The sequence below is a fragment of the Ananas comosus genome, linkage group 10, assembly GCF_001540865.1.
Source record: "Ananas comosus cultivar F153 linkage group 10, ASM154086v1, whole genome shotgun sequence".
Taxonomy (NCBI): domain Eukaryota; kingdom Viridiplantae; phylum Streptophyta; class Magnoliopsida; order Poales; family Bromeliaceae; genus Ananas; species Ananas comosus.
In genome coordinates this window covers 2148926-2163374 of record NC_033630.1, presented here as the reverse complement: position 1 = coordinate 2163374, position 14449 = coordinate 2148926, and the positions used below count along the sequence as shown (strand labels likewise).

At 39.5% G+C, this 14449-nt stretch overlaps 2 protein-coding genes across 2 annotated transcripts; one reads left to right on the top strand and one right to left on the bottom strand.

The window, feature by feature from the left end:
• Positions 73-3100, top strand: LOC109716543 (probable serine/threonine-protein kinase PBL23). The gene is given in 5 exon segments (XM_020242052.1): positions 73-405; positions 495-965; positions 1996-2254; positions 2347-2479; positions 2655-3100. Coding segments are annotated over 5 exon segments (1281 nt in total). The 5' UTR covers positions 73-257; the 3' UTR covers positions 2925-3100.
• On the bottom strand, positions 5059-13998 carry LOC109716032 (peroxidase P7-like). Its single transcript, XM_020241304.1, has 6 exons — positions 13936-13998; positions 13657-13848; positions 12624-13164; positions 6154-6362; positions 5855-6046; positions 5059-5373 (listed from the first exon to the last, which is right to left on the bottom strand). The coding sequence occupies exons 1-6, from the start codon at positions 13981-13983 to the stop codon at positions 5209-5211; spliced, it is 1347 nt and encodes a 448-aa protein (XP_020096893.1). The 5' UTR covers positions 13984-13998; the 3' UTR covers positions 5059-5208.

Below are 14449 nucleotides of genomic sequence, written 5' to 3'. Positions count from 1 at the left end.
GTCACTGCGTCTCTGCACGGAGCCTCTGAAGTCTGAAACCTTTTTTTTGTTTGTTTCCTTCGACTTTGCATATTCTCTCCCCGTCTCTCCCCCTTTATTGAAAAAGAGTAATAAATATACTGATACTCCCCGCTCTCTTTATGTTCCATCTTAGTCAACCTCCCTGTACTCCACTTTAATGCCTCTCTCTCTCTCTCTTTCTGTGTCTCTCACTCACGCATCGCCATTGCCGTGTACGTAGAAAGCTCTGAGGATCAATGGGGGGGGAGTATCGAAGAGAGGAGGGAGTCGCGCTCCTCGTGATCGTGGTCTTAGCGGGGCTCTCCTTGGTCTCCCTCCTCGTCGCCTTTACCTACTACTGCTACATCAGCAACAAGGTCTCCAAGCACCTCAAATCCCTCAACAGTGAGTCCCCCACCCCGTCCCCCCATCCCCCATTCCCCCATCTCCCATCTCTAGCGGCTAACTGGGTTTTCCTGTTTTTGCGCATACAGAGGAGGAGACGAAGAAGGAGGAGGCGGAGGAGGAGGAGGCGAAGGACATTGAGAACCATTTAGGAGGCGGCGGCGGCGGCGTTGGAGGAGGAGGAGGAGGAGGAGGAGAGGGTACGGTGGTGGTGAGCGAGAGAGGGATACAGGTACAGCTGTTCAGCTACAAGCAGCTCCACGTGGCGACGGGTGGGTTCGGGAAGGGCCACGTGGTGGGCCACGGAAGCTTCGGGTCGGTGTACCGAGGGTTGCTCCCCGACGGGCGCAAGATCGCCGTGAAGCTCATGGACCGGCCCGGGATGCAGGGCGAGGAGGAGTTCAAGATGGAGGTCTCTTTTTAGGTGGAGTTGCTGACGCGGCTCCGGTCGCCGTATCTGCTGGGGTTGATCGGGCACTGCTCGGAAAACGGACACCGGCTGTTGGTGTACGAGTTCATGGCCAACGGGGGTTTGCAAGAGCATCTTTACCCAAATGGAGGTTTGCTCCCTCTTTTATACTCTGTTTGATATTTTTGTTTGTGGGGTTTATAGGGTTCAGATTTAAGAGAAAAAGGGAGGGGTTGGGGAATCTGCAGGACAGAGTTTGAAATGTTTGATGCTTGGCTCCATTACAGCAGTTGATGTCTGGACCACATTGTTAAGGAAGTTGGAAACTTTGTTGTGCGAGGAGCAAAATACGAAAATAGTATTGCATAGGACTTTGGAGCATTTATATAATCTAGTACATTATTAATGTATTAGTACTGGGTAAAAAATCTGCAAATTATCACACTGGAATTTGAGCTTTGTCGCAACGACTCCCTCGGCTCTCTGATTTGAAAACCACCATTCTTAATAGATGGCAGATGTCAAATTTTTAGTATCATTATTTGTTTTTTCTTTGATTTTTTATTATTAGTTTGAACTTTTGTGCCAAATGAGTCAAAATCAGCGAGAAAGTGTTGCAACTCAATACTGAAACTGCCAAAACCTAAAGTAAAGTCGCCAATCCTACGAGAAGCAGCTTCGGCTGGAGGGTGAAATCGTCCAAACCTAAACAAAGGTCTTCAGCCCATGCCAAAGTTTAAACCGTAGAATTGCACTTTGCAAGTTTTAATAGGGAAGTAGGAAAGGTTGTTATCAAGTGAGAATATAATACAGGTGACTATAATACACGTATTTAAATATGTATGCGTAAACATACATGTCTGTTTCAACCTCTGCCAACTGATTGTGCTGATCTCTTATTTGTGTAGTAGAAGCATTAAACATCAGTCAATAATTTATCCAGTTGAAAATTATGACGTTCACAGCACAAATATCTCAAAATTCTTATGGTAAGTGAACAAACCACAATATATATTAATAGCTAGTTTTGACACCTTGTAGATGGCAAATGTTTTTTTTGGGCTTGCGCACGAAATTATTTTACATGGATATGCTCCTAATGTGGAGAAAACTTTTTTTTTTCCCGAGTTGTGGGATAGTTCTACAAGAGGCTGTTTTCTCTGTTAATATTTTTATTACAGGTTCGTGTGGTGGCATTTCTAAGCTGGATTGGGACACGAGAATGAGAATAGCTCTGGAAGCTGCGAGAGGTTTAGAGTACCTCCATGAGCATGTTAGTCCACCCGTCATTCATAGAGATTTCAAGAGCAGCAATATCCTCTTGGACAAAAACTTCCACGCCAAAGTCTCTGATTTTGGTTTGGCTAAGCTTGGATCTGATAGAGCTGGTGGGCATGTTTCTACTCGAGTTTTAGGCACTCAAGGATATGTTGCTCCTGAGTAAACACGAATCCCTCCTAATCATCATAAATATACTCTTTGTCATAAATCTTGAACATATGTAAGTGGTTTTTCCATTCGTACCTGTACAGATATGCGTTAACAGGGCATTTGACAACTAAATCAGATGTGTACAGCTACGGAGTTGTTCTCTTGGAGCTGCTTACTGGCAGAGTTCCTGTGGACACAAACAGGCCTGCTGGAGAAGGCGTTCTAGTCACCTGGGTACGGTTTTTGCTCGACTCCGTTAAAAATTTACACAACTTCATCGTTATGCTGCTGCCACTTTATAGGAAACTATTGTATTATAAATCGTGTCCTAATAAAGAAGTACAAAACTTATTCTGTTGCTCTTACCTCCCTAGTAATCTGACATGGCTACGTTTCTTTGTTACAACAGGCTCTGCCTTTGCTCACGGACAGAGAGAAAGTAGTGCAGATTATGGATCCAGCATTGGAAGGCCAGTATAGCATGAAGGATGCCGTTCAAGTGGCCGCCATTGCCGCCATGTGCGTGCAACCGGAGGGTGATTACAGGCCTCTCATGGCTGATGTGGTCCAATCGCTGGTCCCTCTTGTCAAGAACAGGTCGATCGCGAAGGGTTGCAGCTCTAGTTTTCATGCCTCCAGGCCTCTTGCGTCGCTGGACTGTGGTAAAACCGGTTCTTGAATTTGTAATGTTTTTTATTTCCCCTTTCTTTTTTGAACTTTCGGTTTAGAATGTAAGGTGGCAACGGTAATGTGTTAGTCATTTTCGCTGCCTTCAACTTTTGTAGTTGAATGAATTAATTGGACATTAAGTTTGGCTTATTATATGAAGCTCTAATTGCTTGGGATGGTGGTGTAGATATAAATGGTGTACTCTTTCTTATTAGAACCCTGGACAGTTTCTCAGTATCTTAATTTATTATTATAATGAATTATCAGTATCTGATTAGAAGAGAGCATTAGGCTGAATTGTAACATATGGATTTGTGTTTTTTTTGTTTCATTTGCTTACCAGTGCTTTTAATGAGTACTTTTCTGATGCTGATAACATTATATCTCAGTTTAATTGGCACCATTCGCTAGCCTAAATCATTGGTTCTCTTGATTTGCTTATATGCATTTCATTTTTTCGGTAATTGTTCATCGACTCTCTGTTATTGGTCTCCAGAGAAGAAACTCTAGTTGAACTGATTTTTGTGACAGCTTTTTCAGCAACTAGAGTTTATAGTACTAAATCAATACCAAGAAAAACACTTCTAAAGATAGATAATTTGATACCTAAACACGAAGTTTTTAAGTTTTAACTACGGTAAAGCGTTCATCGACTGTACATCATTAACAATTGTGCAACATCTTCTCCTTGTATGGTAAATTCAAATGGACCTAAAAGGTTCTATACTTAGGCACACGTGTCATCAACGTCTATTCTGAGTTCACATGATGTACAGTGATCCAACTTTTCAGTGAGACCAAATGTGACGTTTATGTGCCATCATAGCGAAAAGAAGATAATGGTGTATTGAAGATTCAAGATGCTTTTACCGGACTCTTTCTCTCTCTCTGTCTGAAGTTGTTTGTAAGGTACCGTTTGGTTTAGGTATAAATAAGAACTAGCTATTATAGGAATAGGTATAAGTATGGGGATAAGAAAAAAAATATTTGGATGAAAATTGAATTGTTTCTGGGATAAGAAAAATAGCGTTTGGATAGATAATATGAAATAAGAAAAATATTAGATAGTTTTATATAGAAAATAGAGGTGATGATAGGGATAGTTATAATCGGTTATTATAGATAACCGAGAACTGCTGTTCTCGGATAAAAAATTAATATTTAGATACAAATGGGGGATAAGGCCTATCCCTATTCCTATTCCTAACCAAAATCAATATAGTATATGTATACTATCTGAATCTGAGAGTCAAAGACTCTGACTTTGGTGTGTACATACGGGGATTTGAAACTCCAACCTCCGAGGCTGTATATCTGCATTTATTTGCATGCAGTCCCCATCTAATTTCCGCAAAGTATGAAGTGTTTGATATCGACTTCAATGAGCTTTAATGTGGACTTGAAAAGAGCCCTTTTAAGTTTCTATTAAGTGAACAGAGATTACTGTTAATTAATTACCTCCTCAACGGTTTGAAATTTGAATTGGTTGAGAAGTCAAAGGCCCAAAATTTTGGGTTATAATTATACTGGGAGATTCAAAGCAATGGCTTGAGGGTTGGTGATCAATTCCCTGTACCCGGTTCTTCTCTTGATAGGAGAAAAAGGTCGAGCTAAATTTGACATGTTTAAGTTCACCAGATCCAAGTCTAGTGTACAGGGTTAAAAAAAGCAGCTTTTTATTGGTTGAGAGACCAGTGTGAGGCATCTTCCAAAGGAGACATAAGTCCATGGTTAAAAATAAATATAGAATCTTCAATCTTCTGCCTTGATATCATGTAAAATATTAATTTTTTTAAGCGTCTGAGTTGGTATCTAATATGTTGTTCATTTTAGCAGTTTTTTTTTTTCCTACAACAAAATTTAAAACTGTAAATTGGCGATTTTATTTTAGATCTTAAGAACTTTTTTTTTTTCTTTTTTCTTTTTTTGCTTTACACCACTGTAAAGACTACATGCTGTTTGGTCATCAAGCACTCTACTAGAAGCTGTAGTTTAAAGAAAAAATTAGCAGGAGTAAGACAAAACTAGCACCAAGAAACGAACATAGAAGCCTCTTTTTTTTTTTTCTTTTTTCTTTTTTTTTTTTTTGTAGAACAATCAGCTATTAATGGAACTCAATTATCTTGAATTAATTGCTTCATAAATCAACATTAACAGAGTACAATGAGAGTTACAAGCGCAAATTAACCCCCGCCACATTAAGAGCCAAACACCACCAAACTTTAACAAACAATTAATTCTTCTTATTATTATCAATACTTCTTTTTCATCAAAATCTCCCTTTACTACTACTACTAGTTCACCTTCCTACAATTCAACCTGATTTGACCATTTGACCCAGTCAACGGGCTAATGTTCCCCATCTTCAACATAGCCGTAACAAAGTCCCCCGCGAAGAGCCCCTCATTGAAGCTATATAGCCTCACCAATTGATCCTGCGACCCCCCATTGAAGAGCTCCTGGTCCGAGTGCAGTAGACCACGCTGCACCAGCAGGTTCGCTGCCGAACCGGTTCGGGCTCTGCACGTCGAGCGGCGCCAAGTTGTCGTCGCCCCCCGACGCCGGGCAGTTCGGCTTCCGTAGCGCTGCGAAGTTCGGGTCCACGTCGGTGTCGTTGTAGATGCGCGTGCGGAACGTAGCGCACCGCGCCTGGCCGATGGTGTGGGCGCCGGAGAGCGCGGTCATGTCGCGGGCCGTCAGGCCCTTGGCGGCAAATTTGGAGATGAGGGTGGAGAGGTCAGAGCTCGGACCGGGGAGGTCGGAGTTTGCCGTGCTCTGGCTCGCGGTTGTCGCGTCGAGGCGGCCCAGCAGAACGTTCCAGAATGGTCCACCAAGCTGAAAAGGAATTGCAAGAAGTAGCATATTTATTAAATTTGGTCACTATTTACCGACTTTATCTCACTTGCAATATAACTCAATAGAACTTTTCGCTAGTATTACCAAGAAGACGCCGTCGCGTGCTGCGAGGGCGAGGATGTCGGCACACGAGACAGTCGCATTGCAGGCGGCTTCGACATTCGATTTGATGGTATCGATGACTTCGAAGCCGCGAACTGAGTTTCGGTTCGGGAAGGCATTCTTCTCTCCGGTGAAGGTCGCCGTGTCATCCAAAAGGATCGAACCGTCGCAGCCCTGTAAAAACAGTGCAGTACAAGTAAATCAAAATTCACAACCGCTTCCCATCAGTAAAAGGCTGCGTGAGGAAGAGTACTAAGAGCATTTTATGATCAGATCCTCACATTGACGAAGCAGTCATGGAAGAAGAGCCGAAGAATCGACGCGCCCATCCTCCGCTCATTCCTCACGGCCTGGATCATGGCGGTGCGCACAATGCGCGGCAGTTTCGGGCAAGTGTGGTCGTAGAAAGACGACGAGAGCTGCGCGTATGTGGCGCAAGCGAAGAGAGAAAGAAGGCACAGTGAGAACAAGCTCTGGGAGGAGGCCATGGCTCTAAACTCTCTCTAAGTTGCCAGTAGATAGAGATGGTTGAGTTTGAGGTGATACAAGTGCTTTTGAGTGAAGCACTATTTATAGTGTCATTTGCATGCATGCATGCAAATGGGGTGATCTTAAATTGTCAAACTTTGCTGCTTTGCTGCTGTAACGTGGCTAAGAAATTATAAAATTGGAATGGCCATGCAACACGGGCAATATAATTATTAAGCAATTTGGTATTAAAAACACTGAACAAATACTTTTGTGGAGAAAATATTCTCTAAATCGGGTGCGCCGTGTCAGAAGCATATGCACCACACGCGCAAAGCATAACTTGAACTGGAGTCTTTTATTTGGACAATAAAGATACCAACTAACTAATCTAAATATACATTGACCGTGTATTTTGAATCAAACTATTCGAATATCTAAAAAATTGACTTATTTTACATACATTAAAAGTGTGCAGGGCATTGAGCACGGGATACAAGTATATATGAGATAGAATGAATGACAATAGTTTGCAAAATTAGTTCTTTTTATTTTCGGTGTATAAAGAGTCGACCAATAAAACTCCAAGAATTAGTTCAATTTGGGTAATATATATATATATATATACACACACACACACAAGTGGATGCATGCAAACGCGAAACGCAGGAGACGATATTGACTAGGGATACATAGAAGCGCCAATAAACACTAAATAGTTTCGTCTTCTTCTAGGAGTTGTTTCATTAAGTAGAGTGGTTTAGTGTGGACTTATTGAGTTAGGCTTTCGCAATGGTCAACTCTTTTTGACTCTTAACGCGATTGCTAAATCTAGCACGATTCATGGCCATCCCATCACATGGATTAGGCAATTTCAATGGATATAAATATAATAATTTGTTGGGTACATGTGAAAAGGAGACGTTGGTGGATAATTTTTAACAGTGATAAATCTACCAACTATTTGATTGAAATAGAAACATATATATATGTTTGCTGTCCATGTCATGTTTCACTTAATTTACTTTTAGATTATATATTTATGCATGTGTTCTTCTACGGAAAGTTAGGGCTATTATGGAATAAGTGGTGGGTTGTGTAGATGAGATGAGCACGTATGGTTCATGTTATCTTTGTAGAAAAAGTTGCTGGTTAAATAATGGACATATATATACATATAACCAAGTCGTTATGTACATTGTGCACCTCCCACTTAGATTAATATCATATATTTTCTTTCTATTTTTAGGTGTAAGGTAGGATTTGGATCCTGATCTGTTGTCTATATTTTTCTTGATTATCGACATTCTTTTCAACGTTGATTGACAATTTGTTGTGTGCTTCTTCTCAACTTGCTATGAGGTCATCTCCCACTTTGCTTTCTTTAATTAGTCCCACCTTTACCTTTCTTTTTCACAAAACTCACATACTTAATAGAGCGCATAGCAGATAAATAAATAAATAAATAACCAATACTTCGCTTGTAAAAGAAAATAGAGAATAAGATCATGGCTTAAAAAGCAGAAGCTCCTAATTGATGCTTTTTGTAAAAACATGCTCTTTTCAAATAATATTCAATCTAACAAAATCACACCTAATCGTAGCTAAAGCCAAATAAGATAACCTAAACATTATAATTTAGAGCGCACACTTGTAAATTAAACGTTTAGGGCATGTTGAAAATCGTGTGATCATGATTCATTATAACGCTCTTTACAATTATCAGACAAATTTATATTTATAAGGGCGGCCAAAAATCGGATACGCTCAAACTACTCGATCAGTGTAGGTATTTGTCACCACTCACTATTAATAACAATAATAATCGGTGTTTGGACCCTCTACTTTTCTTTCTTTTCTCTTTTCATTTTACTTTATAATATGGAGGATAAGAGACGTGCTTTAACCATACGCATCCGAGCACCGTTTGTGAGTTCGGTGGCCTTTTTCTCTTCTATTTTAAAATACTAGAATATTCAACTTAAAATGTTATATATTTTATCTGGTGTATATATATATATATAGAGTTGAGCTAGAATACTCTCAATAGTAAACGGGGCATTTTACTATCGAGTTGTTTTTGATGATAGAGCTTCCAAATTGACGATCGGCTCCGTTAAATATGATCTAAACCATTTAAACTACCTAGAAATCAAATTTCACGCACTTTCGATATTGTTCTTTTATCCATCTAGTGAACAAAAAACGAATGGCTGAAAATGAATATTCTTTAAAAAATGATGATAGGAGTCTTGTAATCAAGATCAAGAGTATAGATCTTGTTTTAAATAGTTTAAAGAATTTTCTAACAAAAATTCAATTGATTTGGATATCTTTANCTACAGCGGTGGAGAGCACGAATCCGGCAGATCTGCTGGATTCGACTGACAAGGATATGTTGGACGCCAAGTATTGGGAGATCAGCATGTACAAGACGGCACTGGAAGGGAGGAAGGATGAGTTGGGGGTGGACGGGGTGGCGGTGGAGAGGGAGGACGATGCGGAGGTGCAGATCGGGAATAAGCTGAGGAGAGATGCGTTCTTGGTGTTCCGGGCTTTGTGTAAGCTCTCGATGAAGACCCCTCCCAAGGATGCGGCAGCAGATCCTGCGCTGATGAAAGGGAAGATTGTGGCTTTGGAATTGCTCAAGATCTTGTTAGAGAATGCTGGAGCTGTGTTCAGGACCAGCGACAGGTGCTCACTGACTTTCTTGCTATGATCTTATGTCTTCCTACTGCTTACTGTGACAGTTTATTTGTTACTTGCCAAAAGAGAAAAAAAAGGAGAAAAATCTTAGATAGAAAACCAGTTAGATTTTAGGATTATGATCTATCAGCTTCTTTATGTTATTTTTAAAGAGATTTGCAACTTGAATAATTGAGCATGAAAAATGTAGTAGGAAACTCCTCATGCCACAGAGAGCCTGTACTTTTAAGTTGATTCTAATGACATATAGAACAAGTGTTCAAGCACGAGGTTTTTCAGCTCTAGTTTGAGATGTGAAGTCGAAAAGCAAGCAACAGATTGTTAAGAATGAATTATAATATTTTACTTTGAGAGATAGGGTAGTAGTATGCGTATTCTCTTGATTCACTCACGTATGGTTAATGTGTCTTATCTTTTTTGCTCAGTGTAGATAAGTAGCTTATGCAAATCTGACCACTATGTGATATGCTATGATGCTGCTTGATGTTGATGTTACACTTGGAGTGACAGAACTCATGATCGACCATAGACCTTCACAAGCACATTATGAAGAAACAAAACCTAGGGAGCAATATATATATATATATAGAGCTAGGCTACTATACTATCTATAGTACCCGAGCTCCGGTATTATAGTATTGTTTTCGATCTTAGGGTGTTCAAATTAACGATCCACACCGTTAAATATGATCTAGGGTATATGGAGTTTTTAAAAATAAAATTTTAGTTTTTTTCGATATCGTTTACTTAGTAAATAAATTATATCAAAATGGACGGTGAAAATTGAATAATCTTTAAAATTTGAGCATAGGATTTTTAAATTCAAGATTAAAAATATTAACCTTAATTTAGATAGTTTAAAGTATTTTCTATCAAAATTTGAAAAAATTTAGATTCTTCTACACCGTTAAACTCCAAACTCGCCATAGTAGCCATTGAAAATTGACAATTTTGAAATTATTTGATCATAAAGTAAACTATGTCAAAAAAATATAAAATTTTATTTTGAAAAACTTTAAATACTCTAGATCAGTTTTAACGGTGTGGATCGTTGATTTGAACACTCTAAGATTGAAAACGGGACTATAGTACCGGAGCCCCGATACTTTAGATAGTATAGGAGACTCTCTCTCTCTCTCTCTCTCTCTCTCTCTCTCTCTCTATATATATATATATATATATAAAATTGAGCTCCTATGTTTTTAAAAGTACTAAGTTATTGGTACTTGTAGATTTTTAGCCATTGGATTAAGAGATATGCGATTAGGATGATGTGGACCCCCTACGGTTGAGTGGGTGGTTGGTTGAATAGTATAATCTAATGGTTGAAAATCATCCGAGAAGTAGATCTAACGGTAAAAAACTTACAAGTACCAAATGCTTGGTGTTTTTACAAGCACTACAGCTAGACTCTCTCTCTCTCTCTCTATATATATATATATATTTGTTGTAATATTTTGTTTTGAGCCATTTATGGGTCCCACGCAATGAATGGGAAGTTGCGTGGCTTTGTCGCCCACGGACCGAACTCGCCTATCAACACCACGTGCTAAGTATCTTTGCAAAGAGTTTGACACATGTGGTTGTTACACGAAACGGCATATTAAGCCCCCCACAAAAAAAGGGAATGTGACGTAGGGGGGTAACAACACTAGAGAAAAGAAAATAAGTTCACGAAAAGTAGAAGCGTAAAGTGCTCGCCTATAACTAGGGGTGTAAACGAGCCGAACACGAGTGAGCTGGGGTCGACTCGTGTTCAGTGTATTTGGCTTATTTTTTAAACGAGCCGAAAACGAACTAGCTTGTTAAAGTATCGAGTCAAAAAATTCAGCTCATGTTCGGCTCGTTTATTAACGAGCCGAACACGAGCTGACTCACGAGCTAGCCAACGAATAATAAATATAACAAACAAAGCTCACGGCTCGTTTATTAAACTTCGAGTATCAATCACCAAATCGATTAAACGAGCTGAAAAATTCAGCTCGTGTTCGGCTCGTTTACTAAACAAGTGATTCGATCTCGAGCTCATTTCGAGCTGAACACGAGCTGGCTCGCGAACAGCGAGCTGGATTGCCACCCCAACCTATAACCAATCGATTTGGTCATTGATACTCGAAGTTTAAAGTTCGAAATTCAGTTAATTTATATTTTTAGTTAGATTTATTTTTAAATATAACAAACAAAGTGGATAACATGCTATCTATCTCTAAAAAAAAAAATGCTCGCCTATAAATGGAGGCTAACTTTTTTTTTTTGCATATGAATTAATCCCTCCAATTTAACATAAGTTCTCATTATTTTATCAAATATATTATGTAATTTATATATAATAGAGTCCGATAAAAGAATTTGTAAGTTTTCTAGCAAAATTTGGTGAGAAAAGACAACATCGATCCTGCTCACGTAACAGTATATGCAAGCTGGCATGCATGGCTCTTATTTTAGTTCAACGTGGGAATGATATCTTTGTAGTTTTATTAGAGGATGCTTGGTTCAAGATTGCAATAAAAATAAAAAATAGAGTTAGATTATATTAGAATTGAAAATAGAATGATGAATCATTCAAAAAATATGTTATTTATTATTGAAATGGAAGTCAAAATAGACCAAAAACGAAGATGTTTGCAAGAGAGAGTTTTGAATGATTTGCTTTAAAATGCACCAATTTAAAATTCATAGTTAGATTGAACCACAAATGAATTGAATCATTTTCACTCTAGAGTAAAATGGGGATCAAAATATGATTTCTGTAAAATAAATATTAACTATTGAAATTAATGAATCCTACTCTGATTCTATAATATAAAATAAATGGACAAAACAAGCTCTTAAATCCAATGAGAAAGCCAATTACTAAAAAGAACATGAAAAGCATAAGTTTTGATTTGGAGCTTGCATTTTTCATAGCCATTAACAACCTATTATAAAAACTTTTAGCTAACATATTTTTCACAAAAAATACTAATATTCTAAGAGCTTGTTTGGTTCATCAAACTTTAAACTCTGGAATCGAAATGAGATTCACCTATTCCAATAATTGTTGTGTGTTTTAGAGAAATCGGATTTATTCTACTTGAAATGGGAATGACCCAATCCTTTTACGACCTAATTAGGCTTATAATTCTAGATCAACCCATTCTAATAAAACCTACTCAAAGTCTTCTTTCATAAACACCTTCGATCTCCTCCTACTGTTCATTACTCTTTTTTCCTTTCATCACATTTCTTTGTCTTAACCAAACATTCTTTTGAAATTCTAAATATTTTAGTTGTTTATTCTGATTTTCATTTCAGTAACTAACCAAATATTTTTAAATAATTCGTCATTTCAAACAAAACAACAATAACTTCAATAAGCAACTTCGTCCATAAATAAACTCCACTTCACCAAAAATACCGAAACAAATTTAACTTTCAAAACCCATATCTTTTCAATTAATTATTTTCTCTTTTTTTTCTCAATAGAAAACACTCTTAAATATATTTTTGAATTCGTTTCTTATTAAATCGATCATATATTGATAAAATTGTAGCAAACTCATGGATTAATTGATGGTCTTCACTAGCTAGTTCACGCTCCTGCAGTTCAATCTGATCTCCTCAGCCGTGCCGGTGAGGGGGCTGATGGTTGCCATCTTCGCCATCGCCGTCGCGAAGTCGCGAGCGAACGCCGACTCTTCCGAGCTGTACTGCCGGACCAGCGCGTCCTGCGGCCCGCCGCTGAACAGCTCCTGGTCGGAGTGCAGCAGCCCGAACCGCGCCACGAGGTCCTGGTAGTAGTTGTTGCCGAACCGGTTCGGCGTCTGCGAGTCGAGCGGTGCCAAATTGTCGTCGCCGCCGATGGAGGGGCAGCTCTGGCGGCGCAGGGCCGCGAAGCCGGCGTCGATGTCGGTGTCGTTGTAGATGCGGCTGCGGAAAGTGGCGCAGCGCGCCTGGCCAATAGTGTGGGCGCCGGAGAGCGCCGTCATGTCGCGGGCGTCGAGGCCCTTGGCGGCAAATTTGGCGACGAGGGTGGAGAGGCTGGAGCTCGGGCCTGGGAGGTCACTGTTCGCTGCGGTCTGGCTCGCCGTCCGCGCATCACGGCGGCCGAGATCTACGGTCCATGTTGGTCCTCCCAACTACAGTATTCGCAACGTATTACTATTATTGTCTCTAAAAGCTTAAATTGTTATACACGAATGTAAGGAGAAATTTCATATGCATACTCTTTAGTAAATTACTCATTAACTATTGTGAATAATTATTTTATTGTACAATCCCATGGAACGTTCTTATTTAGTTGGATAAGTTATATAATTAATTATCTTATTCCTAAATTTAGTAGCCCGTTGAACAGTGATAGCCTTAACAGATAACTGAGATAGTAGCCATGATAGTAACGTTTCTAACTTAACTTGAACCCCGAAGTATCGAATTTAAAGTACACGGGTGCATGTATAAAGCGAGCTCAGCTTAGAAGCGCAAACTTGTTGCACTATTGACTTCGTAGCTATCCAAACTTAGTTAAATTTTAGAGCGAGATGTACAACTCTGATTGAGCCTTTGCGGTCTAGTTCAATTTGTGACGAGGTCCATCTAAAGAGTGTATGTACAACGAGCGCGATAGATACCATGACGACGCCATCTCGAGCAGCAAGGGCGAGGATATCAGCGCACGAGACAGTAGCTCTACAAGATGCTTCCACCTGGGCTTTAATCGAGTCGATGACTTCGAGTCCCCGAATCGAGTTCTTGTTCGGGAAGGCATTTTGCTCCCCGGTGAAGGCCGCGGTGTCATCGAGAAGGATGGAGCCATCGCAGCCCTGGTTGAATTCGGACAAAGTTCAGATGATTGTGCGCATGCATAAAACAATAATAAAAAAGAGTTGTACAAGAGATTGGTATCTCACATTTACAAAGCAATCATGGAAAAAGAGCCGAAGGATTGACGCGCCCATCCGTGGGTCGCGNCTATGTAGGTTCGGGCAGCTGGTTGCGTAGAAGTTCGACGACAGCTGCCCGTGGGCCGAGAAAGCAAGGAGAGAGAGAAGAGGAAAAAATACAACTAGCTTAGTAGAGAATCTTGCCATAGCTAAACTGATCTTTTTTGTTAGATTGAATGCAAAATGTGGGATATGAGAATCAATATATAGTGGTATTTACATATCTACTGTCCTTTGCATGCATCATCCATGCAAAGGATATATAGTCCAGTGTTGACTTTTCAAACATTGCTGCTACGTACACAGCGTGCTTCAAATAAGGAGGACGAAAGAGACAACAAAAGGTAAAAATGTACATAAACCCCCCTCGACCATAGGCGATTTTTAAAACGGTTCCTTTAAATTTATTTCCTCTAAATGTCAATTAATTAAATTAAAAGTTATATTAAATCTAATGATTTAGTAGTTACTGGCAATTAAC